Source organism: Balaenoptera acutorostrata, chromosome 8 (assembly GCF_949987535.1).
Source record: "Balaenoptera acutorostrata chromosome 8, mBalAcu1.1, whole genome shotgun sequence".
In the NCBI taxonomy this organism is placed as follows: domain Eukaryota; kingdom Metazoa; phylum Chordata; class Mammalia; order Artiodactyla; family Balaenopteridae; genus Balaenoptera; species Balaenoptera acutorostrata.
Window position 1 is genome coordinate 73,371,130 of NC_080071.1, and position 23,200 is coordinate 73,394,329.

The 23,200-nt window shown below is 43.5% G+C and overlaps 2 protein-coding genes across 2 annotated transcripts in view; one reads left to right on the plus strand and one right to left on the minus strand.

The window, feature by feature from the left end:
• MREG (melanoregulin) overlaps positions 1–21,771 on the minus strand; it is a 70,888-nt gene extending 49,117 nt beyond the window's left edge. The window contains exon 1 of the mRNA XM_057551280.1: positions 21,347–21,771. Within this exon, the coding sequence (XP_057407263.1) occupies positions 21,347–21,444 (98 nt within the window). The 5' untranslated portion in view covers positions 21,445–21,771. The remainder of the gene's footprint in view (positions 1–21,346) is intronic.
• LOC130708690 (BTB/POZ domain-containing protein KCTD20-like) lies at positions 7,476–12,314 on the plus strand. The gene has a single exon (XM_057551279.1). It carries the CDS (start codon positions 7,728–7,730, stop codon positions 8,985–8,987), a length of 1,260 nt encoding a protein of 419 aa, XP_057407262.1. The 5' UTR covers positions 7,476–7,727; the 3' UTR covers positions 8,988–12,314.
• Positions 21,772–23,200: the final 1,429 nt, after the last annotated feature.

A 23,200-nucleotide genomic window follows, 5' to 3' on the forward strand; every position in this document is an offset into this window, starting at 1 on the left:
CCCAGGAGGACAGAGGCGGGGAAGAGGGCACTGAATCGGAGCTTCACTTTCCCTCCCTCCCCCATATAACGACCTCTAAAAGGTTCTGAGGAAAGTGAGAGTGGCTCTTTTGCCCCCGGCCACCATCTGCTGATGATAAATATTTTATTAACCTCGGGCATTTGAGAAGTGGCTCTGAAGTTACACACAAGCGAAGCAGAGGCTGCTTTTACTCCCAAAAGGTAGGATGAGCAAAGTCTCAGGTTCCATCCCCAATCCCACCTAGGGCGCTGAACCAAATCACTTGGGAATCTTTTCTTTCAATACCATCTAGGGCTAAAAGGAGACTCCAGGCTTAGAAACACTGGACTCCGTGCCCGGGGATTGCATGCTAAGTGTCACTCAGCATTACAGCTGCTCACAAGGGTTTCCCGTGAGTCCTCACTACCAGCAAAGGACCGTGTGTGAAAGCTTCTGGAAAGCCCCACAAAACACGCACACACAGGCCGGCTGCTGAGGCCAGTGGTTCCGGTGACTTTACTGCTCTCCCCACAGACAGGCTGGGCGTCAGCCCTCACTGGTCCAAGACTGAATGAAGCTCTGACTGTGAAGAGAGAACATCTCCAGTAAACAGCAAACAAAGGTCTCAAAAAACAGACTCCAAAAGGCTGTTTAGTGTGATCCACTTGACTACCTAAGGCCTCCTATCTGATTCCCCACTAGGAACTGGCCTGCCTCTTTGCCCCTGGCTTCCAGACTTTTCCCTTCCTCCTTCTGTGGTGACTTCCTGGTGAAGGAGCAGGAGAAGCGAAGGTCCTTACCCTCTCCTTCTTTTACTCCCTCCCTCCCTCCTCTATTCTCTGCCTCCTCTCTCTCCCTCCTTTCCTCCCTCCTTCCTTTCCTCCTTCCCTCTCTCCCTTCCTTCCTCCCTCCCTCCCTTGTTCTTTCCTTCCTTCCTTCACTGCTTCCAAGACAGATACTCTGACCAAGTTAATTCAATGTCTAAACATTATTTAACCCCAAGTCTAAACATCGGTCCATAGATTCTGGAGCTTTTCTCATTGTTTAACTACCAAGGCTCATGACTTCCTTCAACACCAGAGATATCAACCTTCTCAAAGTACAGGAAGAAAAACTCTGGGTACTTTTCTGGGCCCCGCTCCCTTACATGTTCCTACCCTTCATGCCTTCTCATCCCAAGGCTGAAACAGAGCACCGTGTGATCACACCTTTCATTCATTGCTTTAAGTGCTTTAAAGCCTTGAAGATGGTCCTGACAAGAAGTCTGTGAAATAGGAAGGGGCAACATGATTTTTATGTCTCCCAGCTGAGGAAATGCTGGGGCTCAGGAAGATTAGACTCAGCCCTTGGTCTCCTTCCTGTTTATATTCACTCCCGGTCATGTCATACCAGTCTCATGGTTTTAAATACCATCCTCTTGAGGAAGATTCTCAAACCCATACCTGTAGCCCCAGCTCAGACCTCGCCCCCAAATCCCAGACTCCTGCATCTACCTGCCTTCTTCCCATCTCCATATGGATGGCTAGTAGACAGCTCAAGCTCAACATGGTGGACCAAGCCCCTGACCTTCCCTCCAAACCTCCCCACCAGCAGCCTCCCCACCCAGATGATGGGAAATCCAACCTTCCGATAGCTCAGGCCCAAATCCTTCAAGTCATCCTTGGTTCTCTCATCCCCAACATCTAATCCAGCAGAAAATCCTATTAACAATACATTAAACAAATACCCACCTCTACCACTACCCCTTCCCAAGCCAAGGCACCTCTGTCTTGCAAAAGAATTCCTGGAATTTTTTTTCACTGATCTACCTCTTTCTACCATTGCCTCCACCAATTCTCAGTTCTTAACACAATCAAAGGGATCCTTTTAATATATAAATCAGATCATGTCACCCCCCTCCCTCAAAACCCTCCAGTGACTCCCATTTGACTTAGAATATAAGCCAAGGTCATACAATGGTCTATAATCCCCTCGTGACACACCAGCCACTCTGGCCTCTTCGCGGTTCCCTGAACCCACCAGTCACGCTGCCATTTCAGGGCCCTTGCACTGGCTGCTTCTTCTACCTGTAATATTTTCTCCCACAAATCCATATGCCTCACTCCCTCCCCTCCTTCAAATTGCCATTTAAACATCCCCTCCTCGATGAGGCCTACTCAGACCAACCTATTTAAAATAGCAAGCATGCTCCCCTGCCCCTGCTCTACCTCCACATCCATGAGTTCTGGATCCCTGGGTTGGGGGAGGTGGGGGGGATGAATCCCCTGCAGATACTGAGGGACAACTGGACTTATTTATCCTCTAATTTACTTATTATGTTTACTGTTTATTGTGCCACCCCCCCTACACAAACACACTACAATAAAAGCCCCCTGAGGACAGGATCTGTATCTCTTTTGCTCAGTGATGTATCCGGAGTACTTAGAATAGGACCTGGCGCTTAGTAGATGCTCAATTTGCTGAATGAATGAACTGCAATTTCCCAACTTCACAGGGCTCTGAATGGTAGAAATGAGGCTGGAATCCACTCTCCAGACAAGTTCTTAACATGCTTGAGCTGCTTAAATTCATGAAGGTGGGGCTTAGAGTCTTCCAGAGGAAGCAGACAGTAAGCACATATGTTTATGTCTGGTGGTGATCAGGGCTCTGAAGGAATACACGGTGACTAAGGGACAGAGCGAGGGCAAAGAGTACTGTTTTAAAGAGGATGGTCAGGGAAGAATTTTCTGATAAAATGACTTTGAGCAGAGACCTAAATCAAGTGAGGGAGTTTCCCAGACAGGTAAGTGGAGAAAGAACATTCTAGGCAGGGAGGGCTCTGAGACAGCACGTGCTTGGTGTATTTAAGGACCCAGGAGAAGGCCAGTATGGCTAAAGGATGAACAATTTCCCCTTATGTGCTGACTTTAAAATCGAAACCATGCATAATAGCCCCAAACTGGAAACCACCCAAAAGTCCACCAACAGAAGAATGGGTGAACCAAAGGAAATATACTGTAAAGCAGTGAGAACCACCAACTACATGCACCAACTTGGATGGCGAGAACATACACAGTCTGATCCTATGTATGTAAAGTTTAAAAGCAGGTAAAACTAAAGAACATTTTTAAGGTGCATACATAGGTGGTAAAGCTATAAAGAAAAGCAAGGAGATGACTATCACAAAAGTCTAGATACAATCAGGGGTGAGAGATGTGGGACCACTGATAGCTATCTCTTGCCTTGGGCGGTGGTTACAGGAATATCCACTTTATAGTTGTTCTTTACACTGTACATATGTTTGTATGTTTTTAGTCTCTGATATACAAACACAAAACTTTAAAAGTTAAGGACAAAAAATAAGTGAGAGACAATTCAGTAAACTCTTATTCCTTTCCAGGGAGTACAGGGGTTCTTTAGATACATACTGTCTCACCAAAATTATTTCGTAAAAAAGACACCAAAGAATAGAGTGCACAGTATATTATTGGCACAAAACAAACATGTATTAACCAGACTGAAAAGGACTTCCACTGCCAACATAACAAGCTATTTTACCCAACATTTAAGCAGAATTTGCTTTTTAAACAAAGGTGTAGTGGCAAGATCACTTCAAGATATCTAGGGAATAAAAAGTTCCAGGAAACCTAGATCAAAGGATATGTACGAGAAAGAAATATCTTCTCAGGAACTTCCAATGTCACCAAGACTGACTAACACAACAGAACTCACAAAAAGGGAAGAAGGATGCTGGGGGTTGCCTGGGAAGTAAATCTTTAAAAGTCATCCTCCAATGAATTCTGAGTGGCTGACTTCTTGGTAAAGCGTGTACCTCCTACTTCTTGGCCTGAGGCCCAGTTTCTGGGAACAGCATGCAGGACCCTCCCCCCTCTCTCCTCTGTCTTTCAAGAAAGTTAAAGTACAACTCTTGGAGTGGATTCTTCCAGCCAGGAGCACCTTCCTGCAACAGGAATCCTTGGTGCCTCTGCAGTCACTTCCTAAGAGTCACTGCCTGGCCCAGGACTACGGGCCTTGTAACTGTGGGCAGTGCAGAAAGACCTGGGTGAGTGAGTTGCATCAGCTCAGGTAACCCAACAGCAGATTACGGGAAAAGAGTCAGGCCATCTGGGCCCCAGTCTGAGAGATCCCACTGACACTAGCACATTAGCCAACATTTTTTAAATTGGAGGTCATGTGAGTCCACATGGTGAGATGAAAGAGTCTAGACATGCGAAAGATTACTGTCCTAGAGTTGGTGGTGATCACCTCTTAAATGTGTTCAAGCCACCACCCTTCTTTCCCACTGGCCCCTGGCTTCACAGCCTTAAGACAGAAAAATAAGCCAGTGTCTCTGGACCCCAAGCTATAACAATTCAGGGCAGGTCTCAGACTTCAAACACCATGTCTAGAACACACCACATAAGCAACTAGATACACACCTCCCTGCACCCTAGGAGGGCTCTACTCTTTCTGTGGAACTGAAGTAGAATAGGACTTGAATTCCAGCTCGGCCGTGAGTGCCCCTGAGCAAGCTACTGAAGTTCTTGGGCCTCAGTTTCTTCTGCTGTCAAGTAGGGACTACAGATGTAATTACAATCCAGCCTCACTATTCCCAGATTCCGTATTTGCAAACTGGCCCACTCACTAAAATGTATCTGTGATCCCCAAATCAATACTCGTGGTGCTTTTGCAGTATCCGAGGCACAGGTTCTCATGTTTCCATTCTTGTACTGGGAACAAGTGTCCTTTTTGTGGTCTATTAGTGCCACGTTTTTTTGCATTTTTGTGCTTTTTGTTGGTGATTTTGTTGTTTAGCTCCCAAGCATAGTGCTGAAGTGCTAAAAAACATGTGTTAGATAAGCTTCATTGAGGCATGAATTATAGAGCTATTGGCTGTCAGTTCAATGTTAATGAATCAACAATATATATTTAATAAGGTGTCTTTAAGCGGAAACACACATAAAACAAGGTTACATACTGACCAGTTGATGAACCGGCTCTCAGGAACCTAACCCTGGATTTTCCCCTTGGAGCCATGATTCTTTATTTCAGTATTCGCGGTGACCATAGGATGTAACTACTATGACTCACAAGAACTGACCATACCTCATAGGGTTATGTCGAGGATTTAATTAATAGATATAAAGCACTTATGACAATGACTGGTATGGCGTAAGTGCTACAGACAACCTATAAAGGATCAGCAGAGACTTTTCCATAAAGACATTCTGTTTGGCATTTCAGCTAATAAGGGTCTCGGTGCTCTGGCCGGGTGTCAGGCCTGAGCCTCTGAGTGGGAGAGCTGAGTTCAGGACATTGGACCACCAGAGACCTCCTGGCCTGACGTAATATCAATCGGCGAGAGCTCTCCCAGAAATCTCCATCTCAACGCTAAGACCCAGCTCCACTCAACGACCAGCAAGGTCCAGTGCTGGACACCCCATGCCAAACAACTAGCAAGACAGGAACACAACCTCACCCATTAGCAGAGAGGCTGCCTAAAATCATACTAAGTTCACAGACACCCCAAAACACACCACCAACGGACGCGGTCCTGCCCACCACAAAGAGAAGATCCAGCCTCATCCACCAGAACACAGGCACCAGCCCCCTCCAGGAAGCCTACACAAGCCACTGAACCAACCTTACCCACTGGGGTCAGACACCAAAAACAACGGGAACTACGAACCTGCAGCCTGTGAAAAGGAGACCCCAAACACAGTAAGTTGAGCAAAATGAGAAGACAGAGAAACACACAGCAGATGAAGGAGCAAGGTAAAAATCCACCAGACCAAACAAATGAAGAGGAAATAGGCAGTCTACCTGAAAAAGAATTCAGAGTAATGATAGTAAAGATGATCCCAAATCTTGGAAATAGAATGGAGAAAATACAAGAAACATTTAATAAGGACCTAGAAAAACTAAAGAGCAAACAAACAATGATGAGCAACATAATAAATGAAATTAAAAATTCTGTAGAAGGAATCAATAGCAGAATAACTGAGGCAGAAAAACGGATAAGTGACCTGGAAGATAAAATAGTGGAAATAACTACTGCAGAGCAGAATAAAGAAAAAGAAATGAAAAGAACTGAGGACAGTCTCAGAGACCTCTGGGACAACATTAAACACACCAACATTCCAATTATAGGGGTCCCAGAAGCAGAAGAGAAATAGAAAGGCTCTGACAAAATATTTGAAGAGATTATAGTTGAAAACTTCCCTAATATGGGAAAGGAAATAGTCAATCAAGTCCAGGAAGAGCAGAGAGTCCCATACAGGATAAATCCAAGAAGAAACATGACAAGACACATGTTAATCGAACTATCAAAAATTAAATACAAAGAAAAAATATTAAAAGCAGCAAGGGAGGGCTTCCCTGGTGGCGCAGTGGTTGAGAGTCTGCCTGCCAATGCAGGGGACACGGGTTCGAGCCCCGGTCTGGGAAGATCCCACATGCCGTGGAGCAACTGGGCCTGTGAGCCACAATTACTGAGCCTGCGCGTCTGGAGCCTGTGCTCTGCAACAAGAGAGGCCGCGATAGTGAGAGGCCCGCGCACCGCGATGAAGAGTGGCCCCCACTTGCCGCAACTAGAGAAAGCCCTCGCACAGAAACGAAGACCCAACACAGCCATAAATAAATAAAATAAATAAATAAAAAATTAAAAAAAAAAAAAGCAGCAAGGGAAAAGCGACAAATAACATACAAGGGAATCCCCATAAGGTTAAGAGCTGATCTTTCAGCATAAAATCTGCAAGCCAGAAGGGAGTGGCAGGACCTATTTAAAGTGATGAAAGGTAAAAACCTACAACCAAGATTACTCTACCCAGCAAGGATCTCATTCAGATTTGACGTAGAAATTAAAACCTTTACAGACAAGCAAAAGCTAAGAGAATTCAGCATAACCAAACCAGCTTTACAACAAATGCTAAAGGAACTGCTCTAGGCAGGAAACACAAGAGAAGGAAAAGACCTACCAAAAAAACCCCATAACAATTAAGAAAATGGTAATAGAAACATACATATTGATAATTACCTTAAATGTAAATGGATTAAATGCTCCAACCAAAAGACACAGACTGGCTGAATGGATACAAAAACAAGACCTGTATATATGCTGTCTACAAGAGACCCACTTCAGACCTAGGGACACATACAGACTGAAAGTGAGGGGATGGGAAAAGATATTCTATGGAAATGGAAATCAAAAGAAAGCTGAAGTAGCAATTCTCATATCAGACAAACAGACTTTAAAATAAAGACTATTACAAGAGACAAAGAAGGACACTACATAATGATCAAGGGATCAATGCAAGAGGAAGATATAACAATTGTAAATATTTATGTATCCAACATAGGAGCACCTCAATACATAAGGCAAAGGCTAACAGCCATAAAAGGGGAAATCGATAGTAACACAATAATATTAGGGGACTTTAACACCCCACTTTCACCAATGGACGGATCAACCTAAATGAAAATAAATAAGGAGCCGCGTGGCCGCGCGGGCCGGGGCCGGGGCTGGGGCTGGGGGGCGCGCGCCGCTGCGGACCGGGCGGTCCCAGCGGCGGCTGCTCGCGGCGCCGTGTGCGCGCGCCTCCCGGGCGGATTCGGACCCCGAGTGCGAGAGCGCGGCAGGGAGCTTCAGATCTGTTCTGAGGACCAAGATTCAATTGGGGGATGGTTACAGAAATGAACCATGGATTTCTCCCTGATCAAGCAGACAGTTCAGGATACACAGTCCAAGGATGAATGTTCACCGTGGCACTGAGAGTGACAGGTTATTGCGGCAGGAGGCCAGCTGCCTGATGGATGAAGCCTCAGCTGCAGCCCAAGAAAAAGAAGCAAATAGCCTGGCTTCTTCTGGTCTTCAAAATCTTACTTATCCTCTAGGTCCCAGGAATGATGACTTTCCACTTGACTCTGCCTCTCAGCCAGCAAATCTTCAGTTCCCTCACATGATGCCACTTCCTGAAGACATCAAAGGCTCTTGCTTCCAAATTGGGAATAAACGGAACCATGAACCCTTCATCGCTCCAGAACGATTTGGAAACAGCACTGTGGGCTTTGGCAGTAACGTTCATTCTCAGGCACCAGAGAAAGTGACACTTCTCGTAGATGGCACACGTTTTGTTGTCAATCCACAAATTTTCACTGCTCATCCAGATACCATGTTGGGAAGGATGTTTGGACCAGGAAGAGAGTACAACTTCACACGGCCCAATGAGAAGGGCGAGTATGAGATTGCCGAAGGAATCAGTGCAACTGTATTTCGAACGGTGCTGGATTATTACAAAACTGGTATCATCAATTGTCCTGATGGCATCTCTATCCCAGACCTTAGAGATACGTGCGATTATCTCTGCATTAACTTTGACTTCAACACTATCCGATGTCAAGATCTGAGTGCTTTACTGCATGAACTGTCTAATGACGGCGCTCACAAGCAGTTTGATCACTACCTCGAAGAGCTGATCCTGCCCATCATGGTGGGCTGTGCCAAGAAAGGGGAGCGAGAATGCCACATCGTCGTGCTGACGGATGAGGATTCTGTGGACTGGGACGAAGACCACCCCCCACCCATGGGGGAGGAGTATTCCCAAATTCTTTATAGCTCTAAGCTCTATAGATTTTTCAAATATATTGAGAATCGGGATGTCGCTAAAACAGTGTTAAAGGAACGGGGCCTGAAAAACATTCGCATTGGAATTGAAGGTTATCCTACCTGTAAAGAAAAAATTAAGAGGAGACCTGGTGGCCGGTCTGAAGTGATCTATAATTACGTGCAGCGCCCCTTTATCCAGATGTCATGGGAAAAAGAAGAAGGAAAGAGTCGCCATGTGGATTTCCAGTGTGTTCGAAGCAAATCCCTCACTAATCTGGTAGCTGCTGGAGAAGATGTCTTGGAGGACCAAGAGATATTAATGCACCACCCGCCCCAAGTGGATGAACTTGACCGGCTAAACGCCCCACTTTCTCAGATGGCTTCTAACGACTTTCAGGATTAGGGGCAGCTGTGGGCCCCTCTGCCGGCCTTTTCTCTGTCTGGGATGCCCATAGCCAATCTTCCCCATGGTTTGTCTCACACTAAGTAGGAGACATGCTTCTCCCCCATCCTTTCCTTTTCGACCATAATTAATGTGTGTCCTTTTCAGTAAGTCTGTGCCTCCGGCAGGAGATGAAAAAGCACTTGCTGGTAATTAAGCTACCAGCTTTGCAGCAGCCCTGGTAACTTGAAAATTTTGGGTCTGGTGCTGTTCACCGAGTCTTTGTGTAACTGCAAAAGCAGGAAAGGAGGTGAAGACTCCTATTGCCTCATATTCAGCAAAGCAGTTCTCATCCTTTACACTCTGTTCTTGGCTTTTGTTTGTTTTATTTGGTTTTATACTAGGCAAATTACTTAGCAGCAAAGGGACCAAACTTAGAAGGAGACAATCTCTATCTTCTACAAGCAGGCACTAATTGGATGCCCATTAGAGGTTAGTGAAGATACCATCCTGGTGGCCTCTGTGCCGAGGTTGCATCTGGGAAGAAATAGGCTCTCATTCAAAATGTCCAAAAGGAAATTCTTAGGAGCCTCAGTTCGGTTTTTTTTTTTTTGTTTTTTTCATTATTGCAATGAACAATCCAAAACCTCACAGATTCTTTGACAGGAAGGATAATGTATAACAATGTTCATGAAACCTTTTTAGCTTCAAGGTTTTTGACCCTAAACAAATTGATTATTCATTTGGAGTGAAATTCACACTTTGATTATCCTGGCTTGGAATCTGGTGTGAAGCCATAGGTCTTCACCCTTGACCAGCATGTTGCTGTGGGTGTGGCTAGGAGACCTTAGATATGGCTTAAAAGGCTTTCAAGATGAGGGCAGTGATTTCTCAGAAGTGCTCAGTTTCTCAGTAGAAAGACTAATAAGAGCTCGGTGGGTAGGACTGGGGGTGAATGTGGGTGGGAAAATGTCACCTGCCTAGACTTTGTCTTAGTGCAGGGTTTTTCGTAGTATATTCTTTTCATACTATGGAATATTTTTAGGTATCAGGATATTTTAATTTTTGAAATAGCCTATCAGCTGCTCACACTGGGTAAGAAAACCATATTAATGTCATCTCCAAAGGAAGAATGAGTTGAAGGGAAATTAGGCCTAGTCATTTTGATTGATCTGTCAGCTCTGGGTTAACAGTACGTGGTGTGACGACCCAGATCACTCCTCTCGGTACTGTACCACCTACCCTGAGGTCTCCATGGCTGTTAACAGTAGAGCTAAATTTAGATTCTAGAGTCAGATGTGTCTTGAGATCTTTCCCATTTTATGGTAGAGGTTGGCCTTCCAGTCACCTACCCTGAGCATGTACAAAGAGACACACAGTTTCCTTCAAGTTCTCTGAGAACAGGACTGGTTTTCTTAAATTCCGTTTCCACAGGATACTGTAGGGCAAGCTACTTGATGCTATTTTATGACCGCCCTAGTCAGAATTCTCCAAAGGTAAAGTCAGATTGGGTGTTGACAGCTACTCTTTCCAGGCTTGAAGAACAAGAGTGTTCTTAAGGCGTGTATTCTCTGTGCATGTGACCAGGGCCAGTGTCACAGGGGACATCAATGCTCTGTTCCTTATTCAGAAAAATTAGTAGTAAGGGGTTAAACCGAGCCATCCCCCAGCTACAGAGTTATTCTGATTATCATTGGCATCCATTTGTAAGGCTGATGGCCAGGGTTAATGTTTAGGGTTAACGTTATTTTGTAGCCAGGGGTAGTTTTATTCCTGTGAAAAGAATTGGCTGTTTGAGGTCAGGTTTGGCTTTGACCTTACTGGTACTACATTTATACCCACGACCAGCCAGGATAATTGTTTAATGGTGCTTCCTTTACACTTTGTGGTTGACTTCCATGCCATCACAAAGTAAATTTAACTTTTGTGTAGACTATAATAAGTATGTATAATTTCTGTTTTATAGCTTAATATAACATTTAAGGGTAGACATGTCTCAGCTAACACTCTAAAACTTATTAGTCATTGCTTAGGTAAAAAGCTAGGTATGAAAGTGTGGCATGTACTTAACACTTTGTTCTACGTAAATGATGAATTTCCTCCGGCTTTCCAAAACTAGGTCTTTTTCTCCCCCAAAACTGGGTTAACGTGCTTTCGGCCCCAACCCTTAGGGTTCGAGTGAGCTGGAAATCTGTGGAGGTAAATCTGCCAGTGTTGCCAGATGGTGGTGACGGAGGGAAAAACTGGGCCCACAGGTTCCCTCTGGTGGAGAGGACATTTCTTCTGTACCCCACGCCCTTCCAGCCTGGAGCGCAGCATCACTGTAATGTGGTGGCTCCTTTCAGCCACAGCTGCTCTGTTCCCAGGGCCAGGACATCCCGTGGTGGCAGGACCTCGCAGTTCTCGCAGGAACAAGAGCTGGGTTGCAGTCATTCCCTTCAGAGTCATTTACTGGCCAGCTGGGCAACAGGTATTTCTAATTAAAAAGGTGAAACTCAGGTTTGGTGTTTTTTCCCTAAGTGCCTAAATAAGTAAGCCAGGCTGTTATACAGAAACATTTTCATAAGAAAATGTTTTTACCCAGACTGTCTTATTCAGAGGTATCTATCTTAGCAGGCCAAGATAAACCTGAATTTGAGGTTTAGGATCTGAGTTTGTGTCTGCATCATATCATGTATTGTTGATTAGGAAACATTTGCCATTAAGGAATTGGGAGCAGGCAAGGAGACAGTGTTAAAATGTGTCTGATGAGCTTACTTATTGGTTTCTCCAAAGTGGAGAAAAGGTATTAAAAGAATGACAGTAAGAAAAAGGTAAGGAAGCTAGAAAGTAGCTGGATTTATTGCATGATATGCAATAGCCAGTATTATTTTGAACTAAATTCCGTGTGAACCTAATGTATACAGGTCTATGAAAATACTGTGGCATAAGCCCAGAAAGGATGGATAGTGTTCCAGCAGGTCCTTCTGTTAAGTAAAAACAATCAGAGCACAGGCTTTAAATTGTCAAAGTGTGATGGGGAGCCTTTATCGAGTAATAGTCAATAGAAAGTTAAGAATCAGTTAGTGATTTATTCAATGCCACTTCTTGCCGTCATTTTGAAATTGTTAGACTGGGCACAGTTCAGAGAGCAAACCTGATGCCTTTATGCGAGATGGGGCCACCTCCGTGCTCTGGGTGGGGTCACCTCTGCAGGAGAACATTACCTTTTCTCTTAAAGGCAAAATGCTTGTAGGTTTTGCCTCTTTACTTTGTATTTACTTTTAAAGTTGCACTTGTTCACCTACCAGTGTTTACGAAATCCTACATTTGGGATGCTTTTTCTATAATAAAATGTTATCATTTGTGTCCAAAAAAAAAAAAAAAAAAAAAAAGAAAATAAATAAGGAAATTTAAGAAAATTGAAATTGTATCAAGTATCTTTTCCAACTACAATGCTATGAGACTAGATATCAATTACAGGAAACAAACTGTAAAAACTGCAAACACATGGAGGCTAAACAATACACTACTAAATAACCAAGAGATCACTGAAGAAATCAAAGAGGAAATCAAAAAATACCTAGAAACAAATGACAATGAAAACATGATGATCCAAAACCTATGGGATGCAGCAAAAGCAGTTCTAAGAGGGAAGTTTACAGCACAATCCTACCTCAAGAAACAAGAAACATCTCAAATAAACAACCTAACCTTACACCTAAAGCACTTAGAGAAAGAAGAACAAAAAAACCCCAAAGTAAGCAGAAGGAAAGAAATCATAAAGATCAGATCAGAAATAAATGAAAAAGAAATGAAGGAAATGATAGCAAAGATCAATAAAACTAAAAGCTGGTTCTTTGAGAAGATAAACAAAATTGATAAACCATTAGCCAAACTCATCAAGAAAAAAAGAGAGAACACTCAAATCAATAGAATTAGAAATGAAAAGGGAGAAGTAACAACTGACACTGCAGAAATACAAAGGATCATGAGGGATTACTACAAGCAACTATATGCCAATAAAATGGACAACCTAGAAGAAATGGACAAATTCTTAGAAAAGCACAACCTTCCAAGACTGAACCAGGAAGAAATAGAAGATACAAACAGACCAACCACAAGCACTGAAATTGAAACTGTGATTAAAAATCTTCCAACAAACAAAAGCCCAGGACCAGATGGCTTCACAGGCTAATTCCATCAAACATTTAGAGAAGAGCTAACACCTATCCTTCTCAAACTCTTCCAAAATATAGCAGAGGGAGGAACACTCCCAAACTCATTCTATGAGGCCACCATCACCCTGATACCAAAACCAGACAAAGATGTCACAAAAAAAGAAAACTACAGACCAATATCACTGATGAACAAAGATGCAAAAATCCTCAACAAAATACTAGCAAACAGAATCCAACAGCACATTAGAAGGATCATACACCATGATCAAGTGGGGTTTATCCCAGGAATGCAAGGATTCTTCAGTATATGCCAATCAATCAATGTGATACACCATATTAACAAATAGAAGGATAAAAACCATATGATCATCTCAACAGATGCAGAAAAAGCTTTTGACAAAATTCAACACCCATTTATGATAAAAACTCTGCAGAAAGTAGGCATAGAGGGAGCTTACCTCAACATAATAAAGGTCATATATGACAAACCCACAGCAAACATCATTCTCAAAGGTGAAAAACTGAAACCATTTCCACTAAGATCAGGAACAAGAAAAGGTTGCCCACTCTCACCACTATGATTCAACATAGTTTTGGAAGTTTTAGCCACAGCAATCAGAGACGAAAAAGAAAGAAAAAGAATCCAGATCGGAAAAGTAAAACTGTCATTGTTTGCAGATGACATGATACTATACATAAAGAATCCTAAAGATGCTACCAGAAAACTACTAGAGCTAATCAATGAATTTGGTAAAGTAGTAGGATACAAAATTAATGCACAGAAATCTCTTGCATTCCTATACACTAATGATGAAAAATCTGAAAGAGAAATTAAGGAAACACTCCCATTTACCATTTTTGCAACAAAAAGAATAAAATACCTAGGAATAAACCTACCTAAGGAGACAAAAGACCTGTATGCAGAAAACTATGAGACACTGATGAAAGAAATTAAAGATGATACCAACAGATGGAGAGATATACCATGTTCTTGGATAGGAAGAATCAACATTGTGAAAATGACTACACTACACAAAGCAATCTACAGATTCAATGCAATCCCTATCAAACTACCAATGGCATTTTTCACAGAACTAGAACAAAAAATTTCACAATTTGTATGGAAACACAAAAGACCCCAAATAGCCAAAGCAGTCTTGAGAAAGAAAAACAGAGCCTGAGGAATCAGGCTCCAGGACTTCAGACTATACTACAAAGCTACAGTAATCAAGACAGTATGGTACTGGCACAAAAACAGAAATATAGATGAACGGAACAGGATAGAAAGCCCAGAGATAAACACACACACATATGGTCACATTATCTTTGATAAAGGAGGCAAGAATATACAATGGAGAAAAGACAGCCTCTTCAATAAGTGGTGCTGGGAAAACTGGACAGCTACATGTAAAAGAATGAAATTAGAACACTCCCTAACACCATACACAAAAATAAACTCAAAATGGATTAAAGACCTAAATATAAGACCAGACACTATAAAACTCTTAGAGGAAAACATAGGCAGAACACTCTATGACATAAATCACAGCAAGATCCTTTTTGACTCACCTCCTAAAGAAATGGAAATATAAACAAAAATAAACAAATGGGACCTAATGAAACTTCAAAGCTTTTGCACAGCAAAGGAGACCATAAACAAGACGAAAAGACAACCCTCAGAATGGGAGAAAATATTTGCAAATGAAGCAACTGACAAAGGATTAATCTCCAAAATATACAAGCAGCTCATGCAGCTCAATATCAAAAAAACAACCCAATCTAAAAATGGGCAGAAGATCTAAATAGACATTTCTCCAAAGAAGATAAACAGATTGCCAATAAACACATGAAAGGATGCTCAACATCACTAATCATCAGAGATATGCAAATCAAAACTACAATGAGGTATCACCTCACACCGGTCAGAATGGCCATCATCAAAAAATCTAGTCATTGCTGGAGAGGGTGTGGAGAAAAGGGAGTGGAGAAAAGGGTGTGGAGAAAAGTCATTGCACTGTTGGTAGGAATGTAAATGATACAGCCACTATGGAGAACAGTATGGAGGTTCCTTAAAAAACTAAAAATAGAACTACCATATGACCCGGCAATCCCACTACTGGGCATATACCCTGAGAAAACCATAATTCAAAAAGAGTCATGTACCACAATATTCATTGCAGCACTATTTACAATAGCCAGGACATGGAAGCAACCTAAGTGTCCACTGACAGATGAATGGATAAAGGTGATGTGGCACATATATACAATGGAATATTACTCAGCCATAAAAAGAAACAAAATTGAGTTATTTGTAGTGAGGTGGATGGACCTAGAGTCTGTCATACAGAGTGAAGTAAGTCAGAAAGAGAAAAACAAATACCGTATGCTAACACATATATATGGAGTCTTAAAAAAAAAAAAAGGTTCTGAAGAACCTAGGGGCAGGACAGGAATAAAGATGCAGACATAGAGAATGGACTTGAGGGCACAGGGAGGGGGAAGGGTAAGCTGGGACGAGGTGAGAGAGTGGCATGGACTTATACACACCACTCAATGTAAAATAGATAGTGGGAAGCAGCCGCATAGCACAAGGAGATCTGCTTGGTGTTTTGTGACCACCTAGAGGGGTGGGATAGGGAGGGTGGGAGGGAGATGCAAGAGGGAGGGGATATGGGGATATATGTATACGAATATCTGATTCACTTTGTTATACAGCAGCAACTAACAGAACAATGTAAAGCAATTATACTCCAATAAAGATGTTAAAAAAAAAAAAGGATCAGCAGAGCTTGATGGGAAGGCGCACATCACAACTTCAATCTCTCGCCCTCTTCAACATGCTGGAGCAGTATGACTCACGCGGAACCATTTCTTTTTTTTTTTTTTGGCTGCACGCACGGCATGTGGGATCTTAGTTCCCAGACCAGGGGTCCAGGGATCGAACCTGCGCCCCCTGCAGTGGAAGCGCGGAGTCTTAACCAGTGGACCGCCAGGGAAGTCCCGACTGAACCATTTCTTTATCATCAGGAAAATTCAATTCTGTTGCCGACACTCACAGGCCCCGATCAGTTCCTCCTCTGAACAGCCCCTCTTTATGGGCATAAAACAACCATCAAGAGCAAACTGAGGGTTTATTTTCTTTTCCCCTAATGGGAATTCCAGGCACTGTAGAAAAATAAAACACTGACATCTGTTCTCCGTTCACTGCCCACAAATGTGTGCATAAATTCTGTTATTAGGAATGGAAGCTGCAGGTGGGCATTGAGAGGAGCAGGGAGCAAAACAGATTTGGAAGATTGTTAGGTTCACTTAGGCAGCTGAAGAGAGAGCCACGAATAAAAACTCAACCATGGTTTGCTCATTCTTTCCCTTTCTTCTTCTGCTTTTGAACAACTGGACATGTGATGCTTATCAGTTATTAATAGCCAATAAATCAGAGAGTAAGAATTAGACTTCCCTGAAAAGTTCCAAGTAAGCCTCGTGGAAGATGCTTTAGCGAGTGACATTGACACTGCACTTCTTTTCATTTTAGACTTCTCCAGGCCTCTGATGTCCATACTGGATGGCATCTGGTGATAGACTTTCTAGTGGACAGAGGATTTGGGCGTCTCTCTGCTTAAAGGTGACTGCAGTTGTGCCTCCAGAATCACATAAATTCAAGGGGCACAACTCATGCTTAGGTGTGGATTTTTATAAGACAAGAGAATGCTTTCATCACTGATGGAAGAAAGCTCTGCTACAAAAGTGAAATAAAAACCAATGCTTTGAGCTCAAACATTTTCCCAAAAGTACCCTGCAGTGGTTGACTAGTGTCCCCCCAAAAGACATCTTTCAGTCCTAATCCCCAGTTCCTATGAATGTGACCTTATTTGGAAATAGAGGCTTTACAGATGTATCAATAGTTAGTTAAGCATCTTGATACGAGATCATCCTGGGTTTAGGGTGGACCCTAAATCCAACGGCTGGTATCCTTATAAGAGAAAAGTAAAGGAGATTTGAGACCAAGAGGAGGACAGAAACATGGAGGACGACGGAGGTAAGGACTGGAGTTGTGCTGCCACAAGCCAAGGACACCAGGAGCCACCCAAAGCTAGAATCAGTAAGGAAGGATTCTCCCGAGAGTCTTCGGAGGGAACATGGCCCTGCCAATCCCCTGATTTCAGATTTCTTGCTTCCAGAACTGAAAGAATACACTTCTGTTGTTTTTAAGCTACCAAATTTGTGGTGATCTGTTGCAGCAGCCCTAGAACCTAATAACACATACCCCAATGTTTCTTTTAATTAGTAACATGAAACCTTGAGCCAAAAGGTCACTCACTATTTTACAGGCAAATAAGCAATAATCTAGACATTCCAAAACAATCCATATGCATAATTAGCCTGTCCTCAGAGCATAATGATATTTTGTTGTCATATTGATCACTATTTTCTCTACTTTAGGAATATAGTCAGGGCAGGGAAGAATGGCGTTCAGAACCTCAAACCTTACATAGATGATGGACAGGATGAACGTTATATGACTCAGTCCTAAAATTGGGGTGAAGGTGAGATCGAATGAAACCTTTGGCTTTCTTTGTGGCCGAAGCCTGGTGTCAAGCCCATGTCAGGCCATGGGTCATTTCTCCAGGCCCAGACTTGTGCTAAGCTTCCTGGCGTTAGAAATGACTACTCACCTATTTGCTGGTGAAGCAAACCTTGGCAGCTAAAGAGTTTGACAAACAGTCATGATTCGCACGTCCTGGGCCTTCAGGCTCCTTCCTACGTCTACAGACAGCCTCACTGCCCCTGTATTCCATGTCAAATAGAATTTCAGCTGACACAGGTCCACAGAAAGAGGACAGTCTGCATCAAGCCTGCAACGGCCCTTCAAGGCTGTATCTTAAAGTTGGATCTCTCCATTGGACAGAAGAAATTAAGGTTCAAGGAAGCTAAGAGAGTTCCCCAAAATTCCACAGCCCGTTAATAGGTGGGGCGAGGACTCGGGTCTCCGAACTCCCCCCGGGCTTGGCTCTCAGGGCCAGGTTGCTCCTACAACCAGGTAGAAGAATTATACTAACGAAGGACACGGAAGAAGGGCAGGAGGAAGGGGCCACAATGGGCAGGAGCTAAGGCTAGTGATATCCACCAGTGTCTAATATATAAATATTATCAGTTAATGTTGGACACTGGTAGTTTTCTGAATTTTCTGCAATGCAAGGCATGGACTCTGAAGTCACACAGACATGGATTCAAATTCTGGCTCTCCGACTTATCAGTTGTGACTTTGAATTAATTATCTGAACTCTAAGCCCTGAGTTCTTTATCTATAAAATGGGGATAAATAACACCTATCTCATTTGCTCATAGTAACAATTAAATGACAGACTGTATGTAAAAAAAAAAAAACAACATACAGTACGCACCATTTATATAAAGTTAAGAAGGTCAAACACAGATTCAATTTAGAGCTCACCTATGCGGGGGACGGGGTGGGGGGAGCATGCAGTCACGGAGGGACAATTGATAAATAAAATGTAATATATCCATACAATGGAATATTATCCAATGACAAAAAAAGAATGAAATGCGGATACACCCTACAACATGGATGAAACTCGAAAACCTTACGCTAAGTGAAAGAAGTCAGATGTAAAAGGTCACATAATGAATGATTCCATTTGTACAAAACATCCAGAATAGTCAAATCTCTAAAAACAGAAGGTAGATTAGTGGTTGACTGCGGGGAGTTGGGGGATGGGGGTGAGTGGGCAGGGAGGGGAGGGCAGCAAGTGACTGCCAGTGGATATAGTGTTTCTCTTTGGACTGATGAAAATGTTCTGAGTTAGATAGTGGTTATGATTGCACAGCTTTGTGAATGTATTAAAAAGCACTGAACTTCACACTTAAAAAAAATTTCAAACTAGACCTTCCAATGACTTGGGCAGGAAAGAACATGCAGGTACACACACACACACACACACACACACACACGTCACTGCTCCACACACCCATTAATAGGCTGCTCTTCCCGAATATTATATTGAAATGATGCCAGAATGACACTAAACCACAAAAGACCAGTCCACTCATATGCATATGCTCAGAAGAATCGCAATGATACTTAATAATAACTAAAATTCATTGACTGTTTACTATGTGTCAGGCACTATACTGAGCACTTCACATGGATTAGCTCATTTTGTTTCTCACTTCATCCCTTTGAGGTATTACCATCCCCATTTTACAGATGAGGAAATTAAGGCACAAAGAAAGTTTCATAACTTGTGCCAGGTCACCCAGTTGGAACTTAACCCCAGCCAATCTGATTCATGAGCACTAAGCTATTCTACTCCAACTGACTCTGTCTTCTTAAAATCACTTGCAAAATTCACTGACTTACAGTGTAAACCAAGGCAAGGGAGGGTTGAGGTTTTAAAACAACCAAAACTATCATTTTAAATAGCAATTCCGGAAAGAGTATTGGAAAGACCCAAGGCTCTGAGAATGAGACCAAGCTGAGAGCTGTATTTCATGTTACTATGAATATTGGTAAGTTGACTGTAAAACCCAAGCATGAAATTCCAGATAGTTACCCACTACTTTTAAGACTCGTGGTAGATTACTGGGTTTCTCCCTGCCCACAACAATCTAATAATCTAAGTGGGAACACCATTGCAAGAGCAAACAAAAACATTGGGTATTGTGTGTATGACTTTATACATAAAATACAAACACGACATGTTTACATACATGTGTGCTCACTAAACAGTGAGGGGCAGATGGCAAGTTCTAAACCCTATGTTATAGGAGAGAAAGATGAATAAGGGCAAAAAAAAATCAAAGAAGACTGCTTGAGGAGACCTTGAGAACTAGCATTTAGGAAGGGGCAGAAAGAATAAAGGTCACTACTTGAAGCAAGCTGGGAGGGAATAAGAAGGTTGGATTGTTCCTAGAGCAGTAAAGATGCCTGTCTGATTAAATCAAGGAGTGTACAGTGTGTAATGTATCAGAAAATAATAGTGGACAGGAGGGGAGGGGTTATGTAAGATCTCAAAAATCAAGGTAAAGTGTTTGGACTCGAAAGAGTAAGAAAAGGTAAATCATGCTTTAAAAAAGTTGTGAGGGACTTCCCTGGTGGTGCAGTGGTTAAGAATCCACCTGCCAATGCAGGGGACACGGGTTCGAGCCCTGGTCCAGGAAGATCCCACGTGCCACGGAGCAACTAAGCCCGTGTGCCACAACTACTGAGCTTGCACCACAACTACTGAGCCCGCGTGCCTGGAGCCCACGCTTTGCAACAAGAGAAGCCATCGCAATGAGAAGCCCGCGCACCGCAACGAAGAGCAGCCTCGTGGCAACTAAAGAAAGCCCTGAAGACCCAACACAGCCAAAAAAAAAAAAAAAAGTTGTGAAAGCTTTATCACATTAGTTGCATACTTCATAACAAACACTGGCTTCCACGTTTGCTTACCCAACCCTGGAGTTCTGCCTCATCTACTATTTCCTAATTTCATTTTAAATATTTTGTTTCTATCATATCTACCTCCAAGTCATGCCCTAGTGAAACCTTAATTTCATCAGAGTCAAGGTATAAAATAATTGCTTACAATCACAGCCCTGAACAAAGCTGTGTTGGATGGTGCCTTCACAAAGCCACTTAGCACATCGCTAATGTGCATTAAATTTCCTCACACTTCATAGCTTAATCTGTAATGAATCAACGTCCCAGTGAATAAGCTGTCCCTTGAGAAAAATATGTACTTTTTTTTAATGTGAAAAATATTTCCTCGCACTCAGTCACTGCGATTGTCTTCTTTCAGTAATAAAACTGAATGACAACGTATCCAACTTTTTTCCTGGGTAAAACAGAAATTCACAGTTGCCCATTTCACTGAAACAGAAATAGGCAGTCACAGTTGTATTTAATCGGACCCCTATGCAAACTTCTCTCCCATGCTTCTCTGCGGGGGGCACTGCACCCGAATTCTTGCCGTTCTCCACAGGCTTCCACTTGGGTCCCAGATGCCTCCGAGGATCTATGCTTTCAGGCAAACATTTTACCCTAGGAACAAACCCAAGGAGCAGGATCTCCTGTAAGGAACCCAAGGGCTTAGTCTGCGCCTCGGTGTGACCTTAAAGCAAGCGCACGTCCCCAGCTCCGACGAGCACGACAGTACCCGCACTCCGCGGCGCCCGGCAGCGGCCAGGGAGCCCCAGATCGCGGCCGGGGAGCGCACCCACCTGACCAGGGGCTCCTTCTCGGGCACGGCGGGCTCCTCCAGGCACCTGCACGGGCAGCAGCAGCAGCACACGGTCCTCAGCCAGGCCCTCAGCCCCATGGAGAGCGAGGTGCCCCGCCGGCGCCGGACAACTCCGAGGAAGCCGCGGCGGCGGCGAGCGAGCGCGGCTGCGGCGCGGCCACCGGACCGGCGTCCAGGTGCGGGGACAGTGGTGGCCGGGGCGTCGCGGGCCGGTCCGTGCGCATCACGCTGCGGCCGGGGACGCGGGCAAGGCGGGAGGCGCCTTCACGGCGCCGGGGCTGCAGGGCCGCGCGCTTTTCTCCACTTGGGTTTTGTTTAGGGCGCGGGTTTTGTTGGGGCTTTTCTTCTCTCGCTTTAATTCCCCGGGCGCAAATTGGGGCGCATGCGTTCCCGAGACGCTTCGCTGCTGCCCTCTAAGGAGGAAGCAGGGACTCCAGCCGCCAGACGGCAAAATCCGAGGGCACCGTGGGGGAGGGGGCTGGGGGAAGGAGGGGCAAGCCCTCGAGTCACGGAGCACGAGGTTGGGCTGGATCTATTCATACGTTTTATTGGCGTCACTCCCCGAGGAAATAAAAGGTCCTCCTTCCCAGCCCCACCCTTGCCTTCAAAGCGGAGGTTAGGGCATATTTTTAACATGTCAGTCCCACAAAGAGTAAAAGTTAGCGAAAGAATAAGGGTTGACGCATTACAGAAGTGAGTTTTTTTAAGTACTATGTTCGCAACGAATTTTTTTTTAATCGTTTTCAAGTCTCCCAGTCCTTGAATAATTCCCTCAAAAAAGGCAACCTCTATCATCAGTATTTTGCGACTTTCCAGAGCTATTTATGTGTGCGTGTGTGTGTATATTTACTTACGCTTCTGCACACTTGTAAGTAGAAGCACCCATAGTCCTCTCCCTTTTTACCCCAACAGTGGCGTACTCCACACATTTCTGTCCCTGGCTTGTTTCACTCCATTTACCACGGAGACTGTTCCACCCACTACATGTATAACTTCCTCTATCGTTCTTTGCATTCATGTAGTTGATGCCCTTATGTTATTTTAACCAGATCCTTATGAATAGACATTTAAGTTCATTCCAGCCTTTTGATATTAAAATAATGCTGCAGTGAATATCCTTGCACTATGTGTTTGGACATGTGTATCCCTTGAATAAATATTTGGCAGCTGACGTTCTGGGTCATAGGTAAGATGCCTTTTTAAATTTTGATGGATCTTGCCAAATTGCCCTCCAAAGAGGTAATTCCAGTTTACACTCTGACCGGCAACATATGAAAGGATGTTTCCCTAAATCCCCACCAATACTATGGAATTTTCATCTTTGTCAATCTGATTTATTCAACAAATATTTACTGAACATCTGTTATGTGCCAGGCATGTTCTAGGCTCTGGGAATACAGCAATGAACAAAAGAAACAAAAATCCCTACTTTCTTGGAGCAAACATCCTAGTAGGGAAGTTCCACAAATGAAACAATACATTATTGAGTGCGTTAGAAAGTGGTATGTACTATGGAGAAAAATAAGGCAGGGAAGGGGATAAGAAGTGCCAGGAAGTTGTATATGTGTGTGTGTGTGTGTGTGTGTGTGTGTGTGTGTGTGTATGCGCGTGTGCTGGGGAGAGGGGTGGTGGCTGCAGTTTTAAATGGGGTGATCAGGGAAGACCTCCCTATATGGTGACACTTAAGCAAAGACTTAAAGATGATGAGCAAGCTAGCCCTGATTCCAAGGGGAAGAGCATTTCAGGAAGAGTGAAAGCCGTGTGCAAAACCCCAAAGAAGAGAGAATAAACAGTAGGGTGCCTGAGAAAGAGCAGGGATTCCAGGGGCCCTAGA